Source organism: Microtus oregoni, unplaced genomic scaffold (genome assembly GCF_018167655.1).
Source record: "Microtus oregoni isolate MIOR12 unplaced genomic scaffold, Mior012 000005F_ref0000423, whole genome shotgun sequence".
NCBI lineage: Eukaryota > Metazoa > Chordata > Mammalia > Rodentia > Cricetidae > Microtus > Microtus oregoni.
The window spans coordinates 1,543,493-1,565,215 of record NW_024543064.1 but is presented as its reverse complement, the minus strand read 5'-3'; the positions used below and the strand labels follow the sequence as shown (position 1 = coordinate 1,565,215).

The following is a 21,723-nucleotide window of genomic DNA, read 5'->3' as shown; positions in this document are numbered from 1 at the left end:
AGGAAATGCGGTCCCGTAAAAGGAGCAGGCTATTCCTCATAGTTATGCTAGAGTCGAGCTTCTGAATTTGAAGAGAAAAAAGTTTCCTAGGAACACATGCAGCCTTGGGCTTTCAAAGAACCGGCATTTCAAACTGTTAGATATGATTTGGCGAGAAGCTTGTGCCTCTGCTTGAGACGTGACTGCCTTCCGGCAGCGGTCAAAGGTACTGTCTGGGGCTGTCCAACCCAAGCCAAGGCAGCCGGAGAAACTTCAAAACAGAACTGGGGAGACCACATTAAGGGTCCACTCCTACAGTCCCAGAGACATGTAACTCCTGCCAAAAAAATTACACCTGAGAAGCAGAGCTATCTCAGGGCCCTGCCGGCCGAGAATCAAGACTTTCGCGACTCCAGTACGTGGCTCCGCCCCTCTCCCTCGTGACTCCACCCCTCCCTCGCGGCCCCACCCACACCCCGGCCTCCACGTAGCTCCGCCCTTAGATCCCCGCCTCTCAGGATGTCACGCCTAGGCCCCGCCTTCGTCCGCGTGATGCTTACAGTCTGCGCCGCGCGAGCGCACGTCGAGCGTCACAGGCCCCGCCCGTGAGGCGCGCCGGCGCGGTGTGAGCTCACCGACTCGGGCCATGGCGCTGGCAGGTGCACCCGAAGTGATCCGAGCAGCGCAGAAGGACGATTACTACCTGGGAGGCCTGCGGAGCGCGGCGGGGGGCGCGCTGCACAGCCTAGCGGGTGAGCGCCCCGGGCACCCAGACAGGCTGCAGCTCCGAAGCTCCTTAGAAAAGTGAGGATCAAAACAGACTTCGTGCAGAACACTTTGCAGGTCTCTGCGCCGGGCAGTGCCTGCTTAGTGTTCTCAAACATTTGCCCGTTTATTTCTCATACGCCCCTACAGGTTGGACCTGGCATTATTACTCTTACAGGGAGGCACGTGGAGGTTTCCAGGCAGATTTCTCAGGCAGGGATTTGGGAGAGCCGAGATTTGATACTAAACAGGTGATCTCTGGCTTGTGTTCTTGGCACTACCTAGACTTTTCTGGGCCCTCCTAAGTCCTAGAACAGTTCCTGACTCAAGAAAGTTACAGCTGAGAGGTTTTTAGGAAGTAGCCTTCCCTCAGAGTCATTCGTGTCAACCAGGTGGAGAGAGGACAGGGCAGGGAAGCAGAGGAGCCCGGCAGAAAAAAGTAGTAGTTGAGGATCGCCCTAGCAGAGAAGGGATGGGACCTGGACTTTAACGCCCCACACACCCGGGGGGGGGGGGATTTCAGTGAACCCACGTCACTTGCTCAGAGGTAACATTTTTCTCCTCTCAGGTGCAAAGAAATGGCTGGAATGGAGGAGAGAGATTGAGCTACTCTCGGACATAGCCTACTTTGGCCTCACCACAGTTGCAGGTAGCAGCACTTAGCCAGTCCGTGGCACTGACGGGCCCACGGCCCACCCAACCCACTGGGCAGCTCCTGGGATTCACCTGCTTGTAGCCTCAGGGAAGAAAGACACTGACCAGAGGAGGAGGTGCCGCCTAGATTCTCTCTAGAGGCAAGCCTAGCACTAGCCCTCAGCCAGGGGGTCTCCTTGCATTTGTATATCCCTGAAGACTTCATCCAGAACCTTCCCAAGGGTGCTATTGGGACCTATCCCCGCCCCAGAGCTAAGGACCCAACCCAGGGCCTTGCGCTCACTGGACAAGGCAAGCTCTACCACTGAGCTAAATCCCCAACCCCAGGACCCACTTGTCAGTGGCCAAAGGCAAATCAGTCCTGACCCCTCACATACTGGCCATTAAACCTGCATGAGGTGGACAAAGAGAAGCTGATAGTCCTTGACAGAAAAGCCATGGTAGGGGCCTCAGATCACCAGAGCCAGCTCAGCATCCAACAAGGAATGCAGATCACCTCAGAGACGCCAGGAGAGATTGCTGCGGGTGACCTGCCCCCACACACTAGACTCTGGGTGGTGGGAGAAACAGCAAGCACCAGGTAACCACACTGTAAGGCACCCCGAGAAGTGTTGATCTCCTCAGGGAAAAACACCAAGTCTGGGGTGGGGCAAAGCAAGGAGCCTCTCTCAGGAAGTGTCTTTCCCTTTTATGAGGCATGAGGCATTGCCAGATACAAGGAAGCTAACTGCAGGCCATGACCAGACATGCTGGGGACAGAGGTTGCTACAGACAGGGTCATAGACACATGGAGAGCGTAGTTCAGGGTGCACCTCAGGTTTGGCCTCGGGAATAAGAGGTCTGGCTTTGGCTTCTGCAGGGTGTAAGACAAGGCTTTCCCAGGTTGGACAACTCTAAGCTAGCTAGTTGGCAGGGGCAGGCTTGAGGGTGCTTATTCTGACTCTATATGATACTGTCAAGTAAGCAGCTGACCTTACATCTCATACTTAGGACTGGACCAGATCCAGACTGAGCCATAACCTGGAAGCAGCCACGAGACTCTTGAACAACGGGTGGGTAGGGCTTAGGCAGAGGAGGGACTGGGAAACTGGGAACAAATTAAGACTGAAGACAGCAAGAGCTGACCAGGGAAACAAGGACCTATCCCAGAGTGGAAATCTGTGTCACATCATGAAATCACAGCAAGCCCACAGTGGGTCTAGTAAGAAGCCATGTTGATCTTGGCTAGGTCTCACGGGTGACAGCTGGAAGGGCAGGTTCCAGGATGCGGAGGGGGAGGGGTGTGACATCCCTGCATTGGATCCTCATCATTGTGCATTGATCCCCAGGCTACCAGACGCTTGGAGAGGAGTATGTTGGAATCATTCAGGTGGACCCCTCCCAGCAGCGTGTGCCCTCCAGGCTCCGCCGTGGAGTGCTGGTCGCAGTGCATGCTGTCTTGCCCTACCTGCTGGACAAGGCTCTGCTGCCTCTGGAGCAGGAGCTGCAAGCCGATGGTGATAGTACGCGTCTGCCGTCTGGAGGACGCAGCCGATCAGGGGCAAGGCGCTGGGTGCGTCAGCATGCAGCCAGCCTGACTGAGCAGCAGAGGAGAACACTCCAGCGGGCAGTCTTTATCCTCAGACAGGGCCTTGCCTGCCTCCACCGGTTCCATGTTGCTTGGTTTTACATCCATGGTGCCTTCTACCACCTGGCCAAGAGGCTAGCAGGGATCCGTTATGTAAGTAGCAATGCCAAGGGGGACTGCTGGCTGGGGCCTCTTTGGGGCCCACGCTGATGGCATGGTCACAGCGACATGTTGTTGAGTTTATTCAGTCAGTTTCCACAAACGGAGAGTGCAGTAAATCCTTTCCTTCCTACAACCAGAGCCGGGCACTGAGTGGACTTGGGTTTTCTCCCCACTGGCCTGTGGCTGTGTCCATTTCACTGCTTAGGGGGATGAGCACCTATTCCAGAAGGTGTCAAGTGCAGGTTCTAGGACGTCCATCCCTGCCTATAGCAGCCCTCCCAGAAAGGCAAGGTCTTAGGGCTTGATATAACAAATATTCCTACAGTAGCCCACAGTAAGTACATCTCTCATTACGGTCTGTACTAAACCCCCACCTCTTCACACCCTGACTTTCTACCAATACCCTTGCATCCTGTCAACCAGAAAACCTCCCCTTGGGTATCACACCCATGCCCACCACCCACCAGAGCTGCCATCTCTCCCTCCAGTCTCATCATAGAACCACAGTCTGGCCTCAGGATAACCTCCGTACTGCCAGACAAGGGGTTGTCCAGCAAACCCCCCACCCCAGCAATCATTTAATGGAGCAGCCTCCTTCCCTAATGGCTACTGAACGTTGGACACTGGGTTTGCTGTAGGGCCTGCCATCCTGTTTTCCTGCTCCAGCCCAAAGGCATAGCTGCCCTGCTGTCTTCATCTCCCTGCCAGTAGGAAGGAGTACGGAGTAGAAGACTGTGGTTCTTGTGATGTGGATGGGAGTTACATCACCAGCTACAGCAGCGGCGAGGACAGTATCCGGGGGGGTCAAAGTGTCCCTAGAGGATGCGGTAAAGGGAACAGCATCTGCCTGTCTAGGTTCCCCTTGCTATTTCCCACCCTACTCGTCCTCTGAAGTGGTCCCCAAACAGCTCCAGAATCCGTACCCATTTTCCTGGTCCATCTAGCCTCCTGGCTCAGTTTGCATCTAATGCCTAAAGGTCAACCTGTAGCCAGGGTTCTCCCTCACAACAATACTTGAGCCCATCTCCCTGGTTGATTCTTGTTCTCTGGACACTCCCAGTGCCAAGGGGAGGCCTGGCTGAACATAACACCTCCAGCAGACAAGAGGCCAGGTCCTAGGGGGATCCTGATGGCAGTGGGGTGGGGTCACCTGTCTCAACAGCTCCGTGCTCGCCGCCTGGCTGGAGAGGACCTGAGGGCTCGCACAAGCTACCGACTGCTGGGCCTCATCTCCCTGTTGCATCTGGCACTGTCCATGGGGCTGCAGGTGTACAGCTTCAGGCAGAAGCAGAGAGCCAGGAAGGAGTGGAGGCTGCACCGCAACCTGTCCCACCGCAGGTGTACAGGGGGTTGGAGGGACTTTGGCATGCTCTAAGATTGTGAACGGTGCACTTACCTAAGCTGTGTCCTCACCCCCACAGGAGTTCCCTGGAAGACAGGGCTGTTTGCAGAACCCCACTATGCACCCTATGCTTGGAAGAGCGAAGACACTCCACAGCGACACCTTGTGGCCATCTCTTCTGTTGGGAGTGCATCACTGAATGGTGCAACACTAAGGTATGTGCTCCCCGGCCTTCGACCCCACCTCCCAACCCTCTCCTGACTTGGGGAACTCCCCTTCTGAGGTCTGACTGAGTATGCAGGTGAATGGTAGGTGACAGGTGTACAGATCAGGCCACACTTAACCATAGGCTTGTCTTGCTTCCTGGTACGCTCAGGACACTTAGGATGCTAGCACACACCAAGCTGTCCTCTGTGCCACTGAACTGTTTCCAGCAGGACAGGTACCCAAAGCCACTGCTTCCTGTAAGCAGCAGGGCCCTGGCTGGCATGTCTAGCCAGTGAGCTGCTGCCCTGCTGGTAAGAGGTGGGCATCCTGGGCTACAGTATAGAAAACACGAGCGTTCACACTGCAAGGTCAGCAGTCCGCATAGTTGCTCAAGTGCCAGCATGTGTAAGTGTGAAATGTGCAGAGTCCTGTCTCTTGAGAGGAAGTACCAGGGTGCATCCGAGCTGGAAGACTAGAACAGCACACACAGCCCGATGTCTCTCACTGACGGGGTCTAAAGCCCTCCCCTCCACAGCTCTTGGCCCAGGGTTGCTGGGAAGCCATGGCAGAGGCTCAGTCAGAAGGAAAAGCCCAGGAGAGGCCCCAGAAATCCAGGGTTCCTAGGTACTGAAGGAGGTGGGCACAGCTGTGGTGAATCAACACAGTCCCGTGCCCCTAGGATGCAGACGCTGGGAGAGGCTGTTTTCTGGCTGACTCACAGCTGTGCATGTGTGGAACAGAAGAGATACGGTGGGGATCGGGGCCAGATACAGTACATGGCCATCGTGACACACACCTCACCCCACAGACAGAGTGTCCCTTGTGCAGGGAAAAGTTCCCACCGCAGAAGCTGGTCTACCTGAGGCACTACCGCTGACCGGGACCAGATCGTCACCAAACAGCTCTGAGAAGTGGATGCAAGTTGACAGCTTATCCTCAGAACTGTGTCTGCACAGAAATATAAAGTCCTCATGCACTGTTCTTTGTCATTTAAGCTACATAGCTACCTGGGAAGAGAAAGGGTTGGGGGCAAACAGGCAATACTCCATAGGGGGTAGGAGAGTTTGTTGCCCCTTACTTATTATGGCTTCTTCTGACCCTCTGGAGTAGTGGGTTCCCCCTCCCTCCCTAGGTCACACAGCTGAGAGCTGCTTCGGAAGCTCAGGGTATTTTATTCAGGTCTGTGTGAGAGGCAGGGCTGAGGGTGAGGCTGGGGTGAAGCCCTGCACTGTGGGCTCCACACCCACCGAGGTCAGCACCCTCCTAACACTCCTGCCCCGTGCTTATTAATACTGTTGCCAACTCCTTAGGAAAACAGAGGTCTTCCTCGTAGCCTTCTGGGTAGGAATGGGGGCTCCCTGGGTTGCAGATTTTTTTTAATTATATGAAGGTGCACACATGTCATGGTACATGTATGGAGATCAGAGAACAACTTGCAGGAGCTGATTTTTTTTTTTTAATCATATATTTCGGGAGTAAACTCAGGTTGGGCTGGGCAGTAGCATCTTGTTGAAACCTTGCCGACCTGGCAGAGTTGGCTTAGTGAGTTTTCTCCTATAAACCGATTTCCATGTGTCCTCAGATACCAGTTCTCTGAGGAGTTAGGGGACAGCTGTGACTTGCTTTTCCAGTGTCACCTGTGTCCAGCCCCTCCTGACTTTTCCCTAGCTTGATTCTTGCCTCCATTTGACATTTCCAAGCTTTTAACTTGAGTTCATGTCAGACAGCCTGGCACATCTTTGAGAAACTAATTTCACAGAAAAGCCACACTAAGAACACAAGATCTAACTGGGCATGGTGGTGCACACCTTTAATCCCAGCATTCAGGAGTCAGAGGTAGGTGGATCTCAGTGAGTTCAAGGCCAACCTGGTCTACAGAGCTAGTTCCAAGACAGCCAAGGCTACACAGAGAAACCCTGTCCTGAAAAAAACAAAAACCAAAACCCAGAAGATCTAGAAAGACCTCATAAAACAGTGTGAAGATGTCCGGATAGAAGCCCAGTTCCCAGTAGTGGTCTTTGATGTCACAAGGCTCCTTGTGAAGGTCCCCTTACCAAGAGCAGGAGCCATCCTTCTAGGGGACCCAGACATACACAGGGTAACTTTATTTGTTTACTTTTTTTTTTTTTTTTTTTTTTTTTGGTTTTTCGAGACAGGGTTTCTCTGTAGCTTTGGTGCCTGTCCCAGAACTAGCTCTTGTAGAGCAGGCTGGCCTCCCAGAGATCCGCCTGCCTCTGCCTCCCAAGTGCTGGGATTAAAGGCGTGTGCCACCACCACCTGGCCAGGGTAACTTTAGGGACCCTATGGTAAGACGGAGTCCCCATGGGAACCTGGAACACAGCTCTACAGACCTGTAGCACCCTGTCTGTAACTCACTCCTCTGGCTGCAACTTTCCATCACACCTGAGCTTAGTCAGTGCTGAGGAAAACAACGCAGAAAATATAAACAAAAAATGTCCAGATTTGAACCCCAAGTGCTTACATAGTTGAAAGAAAGAAAGAAAGAAAGAGAGGGAAAAGAAAGGCGCAGACGTGATGGGTTGAGAGCACAAAGCGTGGCTCTAGAAGGAACAAAAGGAACCCAGGTGACGGACTGGGTAGGGTTCTGAAAAGGTCACAGCCCCAGTCCCTCCGATCCCTGTGGTGTTTCCTCTGTCCTGGTGGGACCTGGCATCATGGTTCCCCTCCTCCAGCTGTGAAGAGCAAGCTGTACTTCAGTGAATGACTAGTGGTGTAGACGAAGACTATACAAGCAAGGGACGCTTTCTTTAATAAAGTTGGAATTTAAAAGTCACTTAGTAAAATGTTTAAAGAGTATTATTTTTATCACATCAAAAAGTTCGACATGCGGAGGGCTTCTGTTTTCCCATAGGAAGTAAAAGGCCATGTGACAAACCCCACACCTGGTGTGCTCTGGCTACTGCTGTCTCCTTAGAGAGGCTGTTGCATGAGAACAAGTTTAAATTCATCAAAAGGAAAATGTTACGTATCAAAGGAAAGTGTCAAAATAATCTCAAACAATTAAAATATAATATATATTTATAATTCCAGGCCTTCAAAAGCAATCATGGTAGTTAGGAACAAAGTTCTGAGTCATTGTCATAGAGGCCAACTTGAAAACCATCTCTAGTGAGTAAGATTCAGAAACTGGCATGAGAACCCCGCGAAGCTGCTGGGAGTCACCCTCAAAGGGTTACATTCTTTTTCACATGTAGGAAGCAGGCTGGCATGTCCCTCTGGTGCAGAGGAGCGGCCTCAGCGTGGTCAGGAAGGCAAGGCTACACTCCCATCCTCCCTCCCGCTCTCTTGGCCTGCCACTCTCCTGGCCTCCCAAGCCTCTGGTTCACTACAATTCTGTTCACTTCAAACACATGAACATCACTGAAAAAGAAATCAATGCAATTTGGTTTAAATGCCAGTTTCTTCAAGAACCTGATATTTCAGATACAAATCATTGAAGCTCCTCTTAAAAAGAAAATTCAACTTCCTCATAATCAACTACTTTATGTGAAGAAAAGGCATTGTTACAATGGCTCAAAACCGTCCTTGAACACGCGTGACAGATTCAGTCCGGCTTCTAACTAGCAAATGTCTTGCCCACGTCCTCCTTCCCTTTGTATCTCCTCTTTCCGTGTGTGAATGGTATGTACCGGTATTTAATCATGTGCTGGGGAAATAAACACACAAACTTGAGTTACTTGAGAACAGTTTCCTGCTTAACCCTCTCCCTAGATCTGCAGAGCCAAAGGCACCCCCTCGACTGTTTGTGCTATCACAACTGAAGTCAAGAAGCCAACAGTGTGCTCCATAGGACTCGACCCACTGGAGGCCTGCCTGAAATCCCAACATTTGGACAGCATCTCATGAGCCCCTGGAATGAGCTAGAGAGAGCACAGAGGGTGCAGCTACACCACCAATCCAAGGATGTGCCGTAACACTCTAGGAGGTTACCACAGGACCCTGAGAGCCACTGAGGCACCACAGGGCCAAGCCCAACCCTGCCCTACCCAGGGCTTTCTGACTCAGCAACTGTTGAGGAAGGGCCCACCTGTTCTCACAGAAGCCAGAAGCCGAGTACAGGTCAGTCATGACACACAGGAGGCCATGCCCAGCACTAAGACCCAAGCTACTTTCCCAGGGACACTGAGGCCGCAGGCTGGAGCCGTCGCCTGGCACAGCAGTGCTGTGATCTTTACCTTTATTTGCCTCTTCATTGTGATACAGAAAAGCATGATGAAGTACATCACCAGGATCGGCCAGAACACGGGGACGTTGAAAGCCTCGAAGAAGGTGCAGACCATAGCCACAAGAATGCCTTTTGTAGCTGCATGCCTTAAAGCAAAGGGAAAAATTAGTATGAGCTCTAGGTAGCACCAGGCACCTGTCAACCCGCTGACACTCCTGCCTTTGTCTGCTCAGAGGTACCTACTAGAGATACATCAAGTCAGTCTGTGTGTAACACTGAACCACATCCTCTCAACCTTTTAAAAACTAAGACTTCTTATTTTTTTAATATATTCTTTTTTTCACATTTTTATTTATTTTTATGTGCAACTGGTGTGAGGTAAGGATGTCAGATCCCCTGAAACTGGGATTATAAACAGTTGTGAGCTGTCATGTGGTTGCTGGGAATTGAACCCAGGTCCTCTGGAAGAACAGCCAGTGCTCTTAACCACCAATCCATCTCTCCAGCCCCCAAGCTAAGACTTCTTAAACTTATACAAAGTGTAATATGTACCTTGTGTTTGCTACCTAGAACTGCCATCTGGAGAAGAGCCTAGGCCCTGGTCCTGACACTGGGTGCCTGAGTCCAGCACACAGCCCTGCCACCATCACACACCTTGTCAGCCTCTGTACTCACCCCCCCCCCCCATACACACACACACAAGCTCCTCTTTTCCTACAGAACAACATCCAGGCTCCTGGGGGCGTCTTGCCCACTTTCTATTTCCTCTCCCGGATCCTATCTCACACACTTGCTCCATGCACAGCACCAGAGCTGCAGTTAAAGCACTCAAAGAACTCAGTCTGCTCCTTCAGTTTACTGAGCCAAAGACTTTGGCTCCTTTTGTGGTCCAGGAGCAGATAGTCTCAAAGACAGGCCAGCAGGTCATACATAGCTTTGACCTTTTGACAGAAGGTCGTAAAAGGAGCTACACTAATGTGTTCCCAGTCTCTTCCTAGTCTCCCAGAACTTCCAGGATGTCCGCTCTGGGAAGGCCTAACCTTCCCAGGGTGCCTTGAGTCAACAGCCGTGCCTACAGGAGGCACGGGGCCTGGAAAACAGCTGTTAAGACCCTTTATCCACTAACCCTAGACTACTGTGTCAACCCAAGGGGAAACACTGTGAAGTGATGGTCTCCCCAGAGAGCAGCCCTGTGACCCACCCCATACCCAATACAGCTGTTACTTTTTAGATTAATGCATACCACATCCAAGCAAAACAAAATTCTCGTTTTGTTAAACCAATAACTATCTGGGACAAAAACTGGTCTACTCTAATAGCTCAAGTATCTTCCACAAAAGCCTTGAAGAAATAAAGGCATGACTGGTCAGGAAAAATGACTTCCACATGTAGCTAGGAGGGTAAGCAGCGGGCAACAATGCTGGACTTACTTCAAAATACCTAACCCTGACCATTACGAGACTATTACACAATGTATGTGTACCAAAAAATGTCATTCCATAGCCCCCACGTGTGGACAATTACTATGTGTTTGTTAAAATAAGATACAGAGATGGATGTACTCTATTGTCCAATGGAAAACAATTCACTCACCAAAATTTGAATTCTGGAAGCCTTCTAATGAAGGGACGAAACTCCTCATTCTGTTTGGTTGGTAATGAAGGGCCGTCATCTGAAATGTACAACATCAGCTAGAGGTGAAGCATCTGCCTCTACCTTCGGGTTTCTGCCCCACTTGTAAGTCTTCCCTTGATGCTTCCAAACTGCTGTGCCTCACACATGGCAACAAATTGAGTCAACCAGAGATAAAGTATGGGGTCTGCAGGCAACTCCGGAGAGACAACCAACAAACAAAAATACACTTCACACAGATTTTCCATTTGTTTTACTATCTAGTTACATAAATTAGGACAAAGACAAACTGACGTGTACATAAACAAGTAGTAAAGAGAGAATGCAGGCCATGTAGCGGTTCATGACATAAAATCCATTCCCACAGTAAAGTAAGAAGTGACACTGAGCTGGCTCAGTGGACAAAGACACTTGGCTGCTGGGACAGACAATCCCTGGAACCCTCATGGTAAAACAACCAAATCCTGCAAGTCGGGGGCTGGAGAGATGGCTCAGAGGTTAAGAGCATTGCCTGCTCTTCCAAAGGTCCTGAGTTCAATTCCCAGCAACCACATGGTGGCTCACAACCATCAGTAATGGGGTCTGGTGCCCTCTTCTGGCCTGCAGGCATACACACCGACAGAATATTGTATGCATAATAAATAAATAAATGTTTAAAAAAAAAAACAAATCCTGCAAGTCCTCTGACTTCCACATGTGACATACACACTTAATAAATAAAAAGATGGGCAGTGGTGGTGCACACCTTTAATCCCAGGACTCAGGAGGCAAAGGCAGGCGGCTCTCTGAGTGCAAGGCCAGAGCAAGTTGTAGGACAGCCAGGACTACACAGAGAAATCCTGTCTCTAAAAACCAAAAAGGAAAAACAAGAGGGTAAGGGAGAAATGTAGGCAAGCCTATCCTTGTCTACAAACCTATGGAGGAGAGCCCATGTATGTATGCACCAGTGTAGTAATAAGGGCGATGGGGCTGCGTCCCCAGCACCCCAGCCGCCTGCCCGGCTAGCTTATGCCCGAAATAACAACACACAAACTGTATTCATTTAAACACTGCTTGGCCCATTCTCTTCTAGGCTAATTCTCACATATTAATTTAGCCCATTTCTAATCATCTGTGTATGGCACCCCAAGGTGCGCTTACCAGGAAGATTCTAGCCTATGTCCATCCTGGGTCAGAGCTTCATCCCGGGAGCGGGGCATGGTGTCTCTCTCAGGCGTCTGCTCGAGAGGAGAGCTGTCGAGACTCTGACCTCACTTCCTCTTCCTCCCAGCATTTTGTTCTGTTTACTCCTCCCACCTATCCTCTAACCAATAAAATGGGCCAACCAGGACTACCAGATACAAGGCCTCTTCTCATCTATCCTACTGACAGACAGAGAAGCTAAAATCCACAGGAAATGCCCCTGGTTATCAAAGCTTCTAATCATCCAATCTGAAATCAGCACTGAGCATTTCCCCCGAGAAAGCAAAGGCCACTGTTCACTATCTGTCAGCCACAACCCAAAGCTGGCCTCACTTGGGCACAAAAACACACCAAGAACATTTCAACTCAGAACCCAGGGAGCACCCAATGCCCCAGTCTGGACCAGCTGCTGGCGACCAGGGTCCCACTGATCTGTACTGCATTCCTGCTGTGTACTGCTCCTGGTCCCTCTGGTCAACCGTGAATTCTGAGACAGAAAGCAGAGGAGCTGCCCTGCGTGTGTTGTCCATGCTTGTGGCTTGGATGAGTTATTACAGAAAGCAGAGGAGTTGCCCCCAGTGTGGCTCGGATGAGTTAGTTATTTAACCCCAGGGCTTCAGTTTCCTCCTAAACAACATGGGGATTAAAGAATGATCCTTTTCACAGCTGCACAGGGTTTACGGGGTAATCCTACAGACAAACTCATTCTGATGCAGACATTACAGCACATATAAATATCACAAGCCCAGGTCCAAGTGTTCCCAGACCCATAGATTATCCCAGAAGAATGCAGATGCATAGAGTAGCCTGGACAGCGCCCCAGCAGCCCCTGCTGTACCTGAGTCTTCCATCAAGGAAGGATCCACTTTGGGAGAAAGGAACGCTATGAAAAGGTTTAGGTGGTAAATCCCCAAGGCATAGGTCACAATGTACCAACCCTGGAAGAGAAGGAAAGCCATCATCAATGAGCAGCCCAGCCACCACCAGCTGGAACCAGTTCACGAGCCCATACCCATAAAGCTCTGCTGCACTAGGAACATGGTTTACTCCAGATGAAGTGGTAAGGACTGAGGAATGCTCCACGGTGACCATTTACCTCAACTTACCTTGTCGGTTTGATATGACCATGGCAACCTGTGGCCCAGAAAACAAACTTCTTTAAGGGTTCAGCGAAATGTGCATGACAGTCAGGCACAGTCCTTACCAGAACTGGTTACAGCAGAAGAGAAAGCTTTCCTCAATAGACACTCTTGCCCCATAGGGCTAGCTGGGCTGGGCACCTGGCCTCAAAACCTGCTGTGAGCACACAGGTTCACAAGGCATCTACAACAGAACGTCCATGTTACTGCACACTCGAGAGGGGGCAGTCCTCTGCAGACAGCACCAAAATACTTCACTTGGAATGCTAGCCTCACAGAAAAAAAAAAAAAGAACTAGAACCAGGAATCAAGAGAAAAAGTGTATGCATTCATTCTTTCCTTCCTTTCTTTTTTGGTTTTTCAAGGCAGAATTTCTCTGTACAGCCCTGGCTGTCCTGGACCTCACTCTGCAGACCAGTGGTCTTGAACTCACTGAGATCCGCCTACTTCTGCCTCAGGAGTGCTGGGATTAAAGGCCTGCACTACCACCCCAGGCTTCCAGAGAAGACAAAGAACTGGGAATCCCTGTAGTCCCAACATTAGCACACTAGGGCATCAAGCTTCCCTAGTTGATTTCCAGAACTAAACCATACACCTTAAAGGCCTGTACTTTTAAAACAAAAAGAAATTTTCTGCCTAAAAAATTTTCAAGTCAGACAACTAAAAACTGGATGTAAAAGTCAGTTTTATGCACGCATGCTATCATGTTGAAAAGCCAAGCTATGAGGAATGCCAAGTCAGGCACAAATCTGATCCAGAACAGAGTACAACCAACCTGTGTGCTGTGCCCCACCCCCACCCCAAGGCTGCCAGTCCAGTCTTTCCACTAGTGAATCGACCAAGTTCCAATAAACAGAAACTCAACACTAATTTCAGACATGCGGCACAGATCCAGTCCTTCCAGAATAAACCAGAGAGTAGCCTACCATCATCATGTCGTGCTAAGCCAACACTGTGTCTGCTCACAGGGATAAATTAAAAATGAAAACAATAAAGGACAAGTTCTACACTTTATGAATTTCACACAGTAGTGAATGCATCAATGAATCCAGTAAATCACTGTGTTGCCTCTTGTCCTAATGTCCTTCTACAGACTGGATGAATACATGGATGAATAAAAGGAAGGAGCTCTAAATGAGGAAGTAAAGCTTTCAGGGTTGCAGAGGAGATACACTCTAGACGAGGTCTCTGAGCTGCCGTCTTCTGGAAAAGCATCCAACACAGGTCTGCAAGGACTTCTTGGAAACCACATGTCTAACTAGGAAGCAACAAACTCCAGACAAGTCTGAGGAGAAGCCACCTGTTCAAGGCATCCACCGCCAGCCTACGGATCTACAGGACTGCCTAAGCTACCCTATCCATTATATTGCCCTCTTAATGTTCCTTAGCCACAAAGTAGCAGCTCAGAAACTGCTAATCCCAGGTGAGTGCCAAAGTCATTCATGGCACCCTGAGTTTGTAACACTCCTTTCGAGAATGGAGAGACACAGCAAGGTCGGAAGGATTCCACAGGTCTGTTTAAAGGACTCAGGGCAAGGCTAGCCTGGGCATGCTCGGAACTCTAGGTAGAGGATATGATAAAGTGAGGACAGACTGTGACCAATCCTCTTTAGACAGGTGCTTACCCTGAAACTTCTGAAAGTAATTATTACAGACCACACCTCTAATATACATCCAATCCACACCCCAAGCAATAGCACAGTTAGACAATGTGCAAACGCTTACCTGTAACAGGTAAACTCTAATCATGTACACAAAACTCAGGCCCAGTGTCACGACCCACCGGACAGCTGTGTAGGGGGTAGACTTGTCCAGCCAGGACTGATAAATCTGTAAGACAAGAATTAAAGACAAAACATCAGCCCACAACTCCCACTACACTACAAAGTGCACTTTCTGGTATAGCTGGGCTTCAGTTTAAAGAGATGTTTAAAATGTAAGAGGTTATATAATATACACCAGCATGAAGCACTGACTACGATTAATCCAAAATTTACCTACAATAATTCCTGAAACAGAACCACTTCATAAGAAAATTATAAAATAATCAAGTATAAAATACTGTGCTACAGCATTAGCCCAGAAACATCATTACAGGGAAAACTAACTTCACCCCACAGAGAGGACTTGGGCTGCAAAGGGAAAAGCACACATCTTAAATCCACCATCCCACACTGTAAGACTCATGGCTCAAACCCTACCCCAAAACCTGTTTTCCCGAGGGTCTCTCGCTGCCCCCGATGTGCTCTCCAGACTCCAGGACCTCTCACTTGCCCAGCAGGCCTGCCTGGTCCTACCTGCACCCACTGCTAAGTGGTTGGTCATAGCGTGACTGCTGGCAGCCAGAGTGTGCGAGTAGACATACCAAAACAGCTACAGTCATTACTAAGGAAATTCTGGGTTTTCTATCAACAGACATTTCATGCATACATAGATATGTCTTACATTTAATTTTGAAATATAACTTTAAATTTTAATTATAGCATTTAAAACATTCGTTACATATACATATGTACACACATACACACACACACACACACACACACACACACACACGTATATGTGTGTACCTAGCCCTGGCCATCCTGGAACTTACTTTGTAGAACAGGATGGCCTTGAAATCAGAGATCTGCCTGCCTCTGCCTCCCGAGCGATGGGATTAAAGGTGTGCGCCACCACCGCCCAGCAAAAATTTGAAGTTTTTAATTGAGTCATATCAGCTCACTGAGTCAGACATTCATTCATTCATTCATTCATTTATTTTTGGTTTATCGGGACAAGGTTTCTCTGTGTAGTTTTGGAGCCTGTCCTGGCACTAGCTCTGTAGACCAGGCTGGCCACGAACTCACAGAGATCCGCCTGCCTCTGCCTTGCGAGTGCTGGGATTGAGGCGTGTGCCACCACCGCCCAGCTAAGTCAGACTTTCAGATACAGTGTGAGGCTGCCTCAGACAGTCATGGAGTGAACTGTATCTACCTGAGCCAACATGGAAGGCTCACACGCTCGGGCAGGATGAGGTGTGCCAGGATGTATGGATGCATGATGTGGGATTCCCCTCTGTATACTGTGAATATATTTTATTACCATTGGTTAGTCAAGAAGCTGCTCTGGCCTATGGTAGGGCAGACTATAGCCAGGCAGGATCTGAAAAGATATATATAGAGAGGAGTAGGCAGAGTCAAAGAGACAGTGGGGATAGATTAAAAGAAATGGGTTAATTTAAGATGTAAGAGCTAGCTAGAAATACATCTGAGCCATCGGCCAAACAGTGTTATAATTAATCATTAATATAGTTTTTGTGTGATTATTCAGGTTAGGATGGCTAGAAAATAAAAGGGCAGTTTCCGTGTCTCTGTGTACAGATGCAGGTGGCAGGTTAAAGGAAAAGGGTGGAAAGAGATAAAGGACTACCACTAACCTGGTCTACAAAGCAAGTTTTGGGACAGGCCCCAAAGGTACACAGAGAAACCATGTCTTAGAAAATCAAAAAACCAAACAACAAAGCAGCAGCAAAACAAAAACAGGATGGGGTCCCCACTGTCCAGACCTCTTTACTTGACCTTTTCCAGGAACACGTATGCAGGCACTCACGGTGAGAAACATGTACGCAGGTACTCATGGTGAGGAACATGTATGCAGGCACTCACGGTGAGGAACGTGTATGCAGGTACTCACGGTGAGAAACATGTACACAGGCATTCGTGGTGAGGAACGTGTACGCAGGCACACACGGTGAGGAACGTGTACGCAGGCACACACGGTGAGGAACGTGTACGCAGGCACACACGGTGAGGAACGTGTACGCACGCACACGGTGAGGAACGTGTACGCAGGCACACACGGTGAGGAACGTGTACGCAGGCACACGCGGTGAGGAACGTGTACGCAGGCACACGCGGTGAGGAACGTGTACGCAGGCACACGCGGTGAGGAACGTGTACGCAGGCACACGCGGTGAGGAACGTGTACGCAGGCACACGCGGTGAGGAACGTGTACGCAGGCACACGCGGTGAGGAACGTGTACGCAGGCACACGCGGTGAGGAACGTGTACGCAGGCACACGCGGTGAGGAACGTGTACGCAGGCACACGCGGTGAGGAACGTGTACGCAGGCATACGCGGTGAGGAACGTGTATGCAGGCATGCATGGTGAAGAAAAGAGCCAAACCCTGAAAGCGAAAGTTTCCACAGGGGTACAAGCTGTAGCTTAGCTCCTCCCTGTGAAACAACAAGCTCACCCTTCGGGATTCAACAGGAGTCACAGTTTCTCTTCCAAATATTTCTATTAATGATCTACAAATCCACTCACCTGTCCAAGCCGTGTGAAAAATCTGTACACCACTGATGGCTTCCCATGGACAGAGTCTCCGACACTGTCCCCTTCAGACATTCTGTAACTGAGATAAACATAAGATACTTTAAAAATAAGTCTTCAGGGGGTGTGAAACTATTCCCCTCTACTGACCAGTCTGTAAGATGTAAGACTTGATCCAGAGCATTTGTCTTTTCCAGGATCTGCCCTGGATCTATACTCCCAGAGCCAAGTCCCCTCGCTATCAACTACACCAGCAGGTGTCCCACTATCCCGGGCCATTTCTTATCTGGCAACTAAAGGTAACCCTATCTGCCCCGTCCGTTTCAGCACGCTGCTGGGATCCCAGGTAGAATTCACTACAGAAGTTAGGCACAGCTAAGAAGAACATCATTACCCTCGATTTCAGAGGGGACAAATCTCCAGCAGACCAAGGCCAGGCAGTGGCTTGGGCCCAGCCTAATATCCAGCTCTTCAGATATGGACTCAGGGAAACTGGCAGTGAAGGGAAAATCGTACGGTCCTGGTCCTCACATCTGTGTGTAGAACCTGTCCTAGTTCCTTCTGCTATGAAGAGTGCAGTGCAGGAAGAAACTGACTCAAGGATGGCTGGTGCCCGTGCTGAGCAGCTGAGAGTCGCGCCCTGGCTGCAGTCGGCCTCAGGTGCATCACTTGCACAGGGAAGCTCTTTTAAAATCTAGACATGCAAGCAGACTTCAGTCTTCCGCAAGTCTTGAGCTTGGTCTCAGCTCCCAAAGTAGGTAAGAAATCAGGTTCACAAAAGCTAGAGTAGGGCAGTAAGGCTGTAAGTCCAACTCTTCCAGCCTATCCTCTATGTGAACATTGGGGAGATCCTTTGGAAGACGTCAGTGGCCTCATAATGTGACCTCGGATGGCAAATAGGTAATCCTATAGTCAACTCAAGCCTCCATTTCCTGGATCCACTAAGCACAGTGCTCAGAGCCATCCAAGAGACTGAGAATGCCCTTTGGTCTCTGGTATGTTGCATAAACTACACATACACAATTTAACTGAAAAACCTAGTTATGGCTCTCCCTTTCTGGGGGTACATTTTTACACTTTACGGGGGATTCCACATCTAATAGAAGGCACATTAGAAAATGCACTCCCTAGAGTGTACATGCCCATCCCACTTAGGCCAAACCCAGCCTATAAGAGAGCTCTCTTAGCATCTTCTTCACCCTGTGCTATGTACATGCAAGTGTTTACCACCAAAACACATCTGCTTAAAGTGAGAGTAATGCCGAAAAGAAAATACTAGGCCTGGTAGTGCGCATCTTTAATCCCAGCACTCAGGAGGCAGAGGCAGGTAAGTTTGGGGTCCACCTGGTCTGCACAATGAGTTCCAGACCAGCCTATCTATACAGTGAGACCATTTCAAAGAAAAAAAGACATGGTTATTCCTTTAAAGTATGTACTCTAAGCTGAGCTGACTGCTTAAAACTCTGGTTCAGATGATATGCAGAAAACCTACCGAAAACACATTAGTCAAGTTTTGATTATTGAACAAACATTGATCTGCATCAGATTAAACTCACTGCCAACAACAACCTGAGAGGCAGCATAACAAGATTAATAATGTGACCTTTGGAGTCCCACTGCCTGCTCCGGATCCCAGCACTGCACTTCCTACTGCAGAATGTGTGGGGCTTGGATCTGGAAAATGAGATGAGATCCCCTCTGCCTGTCTCAAAGGGTTCTTATGAGGATCTAGTGGCAGCCTGTGCTGAAGCCTCAGAGCCTGGCTCCAAGCAAGTGCCAGCCATTCACCACGTCAGACGTGTTCCTGGATTAAGGGAGGCCTTTGTCCCAGCTGTTCTATCTGCAGTCCTCATCCCTTCCCTCAAAGGTCAGAGAGGCCCTCCAAGCTATCCAAACTGACATCAGTTCCAGGTCACATCAATTACTATTTCCTTTAACAATTGCTTTCCAATTCCTTTCAGGTAATCTCTCAACTTTCTCCCACTAGAAGGCAAGCTTCTTGGGGGAGCTTGTCTGGTTTTTCAGGATGGGTCTCACAACCTGCAGTGCTTCCCACATACCTACTGAAAATGCTCTATGTTCAGTCACGACAAAAGCCAGATTAATTACTGTTCTAAGATCTGGGTGGTGGTGGCAGTCGCCTTTAATCCCAGCACTCGGGAGGCAGAGGCAGGCAGATCTCTGTGAGTTCGAGGCCAGCCTGGTCTACAGAGCGAGTTCCAGAACAGCCAGGGCTATACAGAGAAACCCTGACTCTAAAAAAACAACAAACACACAAAAATTGTTCTAAAGTGGACAAGTACTACCCATACAGAACATTCTCCCCGTGCCTTGTTCTAGAGCCTACTATCTGGTTAGTTTCTGCACTCCATCACTCCGAAGTTAGGAATATAGCAGAGAGGAGAAAAGTTCTCCGCATAGCATCGGTGGTCACTACCTCCTGGCCAAGGAATAGCACCTGCAGGTTTCAAGAGTCTTTCCTTCTTTGACAGCCCTTCCAGGCCGGGTCTGAGTTCTTCCAAGGCTGGGCCCCTCCCACCTTTGAGGATGATCATCTTGGATCTCCCTCAGGCCTTCGCACTCTATCAATCCCCCAACACACACACCAGGATCCAAGCAAGGGACGGAGTCTGGATTACTGATGTTCCTTTGAGGACTTTTTAGGAAATTCCATATTATTGCGAGTTGAAACTTAACCCAAAAAGGCAGTTTCAATTATTTTCTGTTCTTAGGAGTCAAGGAAGAAACGCCACTGGGAGTTCTTAGTGTGAAGGAGGGTAGCCCTCTTGCATTGATATCCTTGCCAAGGAAGACAATATAGTCTTATCAGCGCGATGCCGAAGGTTCACAGCCTAGACAGCCGGGGGTTTTACTTCCTTAATGTCACCATATAATCTAGAGTCATTTAACCAGCACCCCTTCAATCCACTCAGTAGTGTCTTCGCCCTCAGGCTCAATTCCTACACGTGTGCCCCGAAACCGAACACGGTGGTGGGGTAGGAAGAGGACTCCTAACACATGCCCGCCCCAGACTCTCCGAGCTGTGCGGGCAGCAACAGGCCACCTTCCTCCAATGTCCCACGGCCGGGGAGGGCAGCGCTCGCCAGCTCCCTCGCGGATCCCTCCCGGGGATCGGCCGGCCCCCTGGCAAGCCCTTGCCAGCCTCAAAGGCACTGCCCGGCCCCGCCCGCCCGCTCGTGGCCTTGACAGTCCAGAGGAAGGCGGTGCTGCGCCGCCCGGCCAGGTTCGCGCCACCAGCCCACCCCCAGCACCTCGCAGCTCTGCTGCAGCCGAGCCGCGGTCTCCCTCACGGCTGCGGAAGGAGGATGGCGGGCAGGGCGGCCGCCAGAGCTCGGCTCGGGATCCGGGAAGCTGCACCAAGCACTTCCGTTCCGTCCTGCGGCGCCGCCTCCAGCCGCCAAGATGGCCGCGGGGCGGGGCCCAAGCTCCAACCATTTCCGCTTCCTGTACGGACGCCGAGGCCGTTAGCGGGAGTGCTTCCCGCCGGAAGGACGGGGCCGGAGGAAGTGCGCCGTGCTGCACAGGCGCATTAGTGTTCTGGGGCTCCGGAGCGGACGCCGGCGCTGCGGATGTTATGGTCGCCAAGACAGCGCCTGACCCCGCCCCGCGGCAACCGGGGGCCAATGGCAAGCGTCTTTACGGTTGCTCGGCAACCAGTGGCGGCAAGATGGCGGCGACTGGCGAGCAGACTCCAGCTTCGCTCCAGCAGCACCGGCACTTGCCGAGACGGCCGCCGCGAGACGGTACGAGCCGCGTACCCCGTCTGGAGCTCGGTCGCTCTGGAGGGCAGCGCTGGTACTTGGGGCCGCCCAGGGCGGAAGCCTGTTCTGCAGACAGGCCTCGGCCGCGGTCGGTGACTCCGCAGGCGGGATCGAGGCTGCAGGCTCTTGGCCAGCCCGCCCTGTTAGGTGGGTGGGTAGAGGCGAGGTCAGACTGGGCAGGGTGAGCATGCGGTCTGATGGGAAATTGTCCTAAAACCGGAGAAATAGGGTCACTGTGAGGCCAGAGTCCATACTAGTGCCGCTATCTCTCTACCCCAGGCTGCAATGCTAGCCCGGAGTCCTTAGGGGTGAGTGTGGATTTTTGTTCCGTGTGGACGAGAGGATGGTGAAGGGCCTGGCAGGATGGGCTCCTTGCCGTATTCTCTCCGAGGCTGTTCCACTGTTTCCCCGCCCTCACCGCCGCCCTTTGAATCCCTCCTGAGAGCCTGTAATCAGTTCTTGTCCTAGCCCTCCTCTTGGTGAGCGTACCTTTTCGTTAACACATGTTCAAAACCCAAAGAAGAAGCGGCTGGGCCAACGATAAGCAGAATTGAGCCCCGCACATCTAGAGCAATTAATCAAGGTGAAGCACACTGTCATGTTGAAAGGGTTGAGAGTCTAGAAATGACCTGCAGGCTACTCCGGACTCTGAGCTGCTCCATCAGTGTCTCTTATTGCTGTCAAACGGTCACTATGTTCATCTTTTTTCCACATACAGGCTACGGCGTATATGTATACCCAAATTCTTTCTTCCGTTATGAAGGAGAATGGAAGGGAGGGAAGAAACATGGTAAGAAGCTTCTAGTCATT

General features: G+C 50.4%; 3 protein-coding genes across 6 annotated transcripts in view; 2 read left to right on the top strand and 1 right to left on the bottom strand.

The window, feature by feature from the left end:
* Nucleotides 1-563: 563 nt before the first annotated feature.
* On the top strand, nucleotides 564-8,973 carry LOC121448187 (peroxisome biogenesis factor 10-like). 4 transcript variants are annotated; one of them, XM_041651992.1, is made up of 6 exons: nucleotides 564-731; nucleotides 1,313-1,393; nucleotides 2,727-3,118; nucleotides 4,290-4,461; nucleotides 4,549-4,684; nucleotides 8,409-8,973. In XM_041651992.1, the coding sequence occupies exons 1-6, from the start codon at nucleotides 626-628 to the stop codon at nucleotides 8,485-8,487; spliced, it is 966 nt and encodes a 321-aa protein (XP_041507926.1). In that variant the 5' UTR covers nucleotides 564-625; the 3' UTR covers nucleotides 8,488-8,973. The 4 variants fall into 4 exon arrangements, with proteins under 4 accessions (XP_041507926.1, XP_041507929.1, XP_041507925.1 ...); XM_041651995.1 differs by lacking the exon at nucleotides 8,409-8,973 and adding an exon at nucleotides 5,485-6,834; XM_041651991.1 differs by having other exon boundaries at nucleotides 565-731; nucleotides 4,290-4,465; nucleotides 8,409-8,971.
* Nucleotides 7,444-20,569, bottom strand: LOC121448188 (protein RER1). Its single transcript, XM_041651996.1, has 7 exons — nucleotides 20,404-20,569; nucleotides 17,126-17,213; nucleotides 14,541-14,645; nucleotides 12,515-12,614; nucleotides 10,456-10,534; nucleotides 8,873-9,008; nucleotides 7,444-8,343 (listed from the first exon to the last, which is right to left on the bottom strand). Exons 2-7 carry the CDS (start codon nucleotides 17,204-17,206, stop codon nucleotides 8,254-8,256), a joined length of 591 nt encoding a protein of 196 aa, XP_041507930.1. The 5' UTR covers nucleotides 17,207-17,213; nucleotides 20,404-20,569; the 3' UTR covers nucleotides 7,444-8,253.
* A 250-nt stretch (nucleotides 20,570-20,819) lies between these two features.
* Nucleotides 20,820-21,723, top strand: part of LOC121448670 (MORN repeat-containing protein 1-like) — a 55,326-nt gene continuing 54,422 nt past the window's right edge. Inside the window, exons 1-2 of the mRNA XM_041652838.1 lie at nucleotides 20,820-20,895; nucleotides 21,632-21,703. Coding sequence (XP_041508772.1) covers nucleotides 20,820-20,895; nucleotides 21,632-21,703 — 148 coding nt within the window. The remainder of the gene's footprint in view (nucleotides 20,896-21,631; nucleotides 21,704-21,723) is intronic.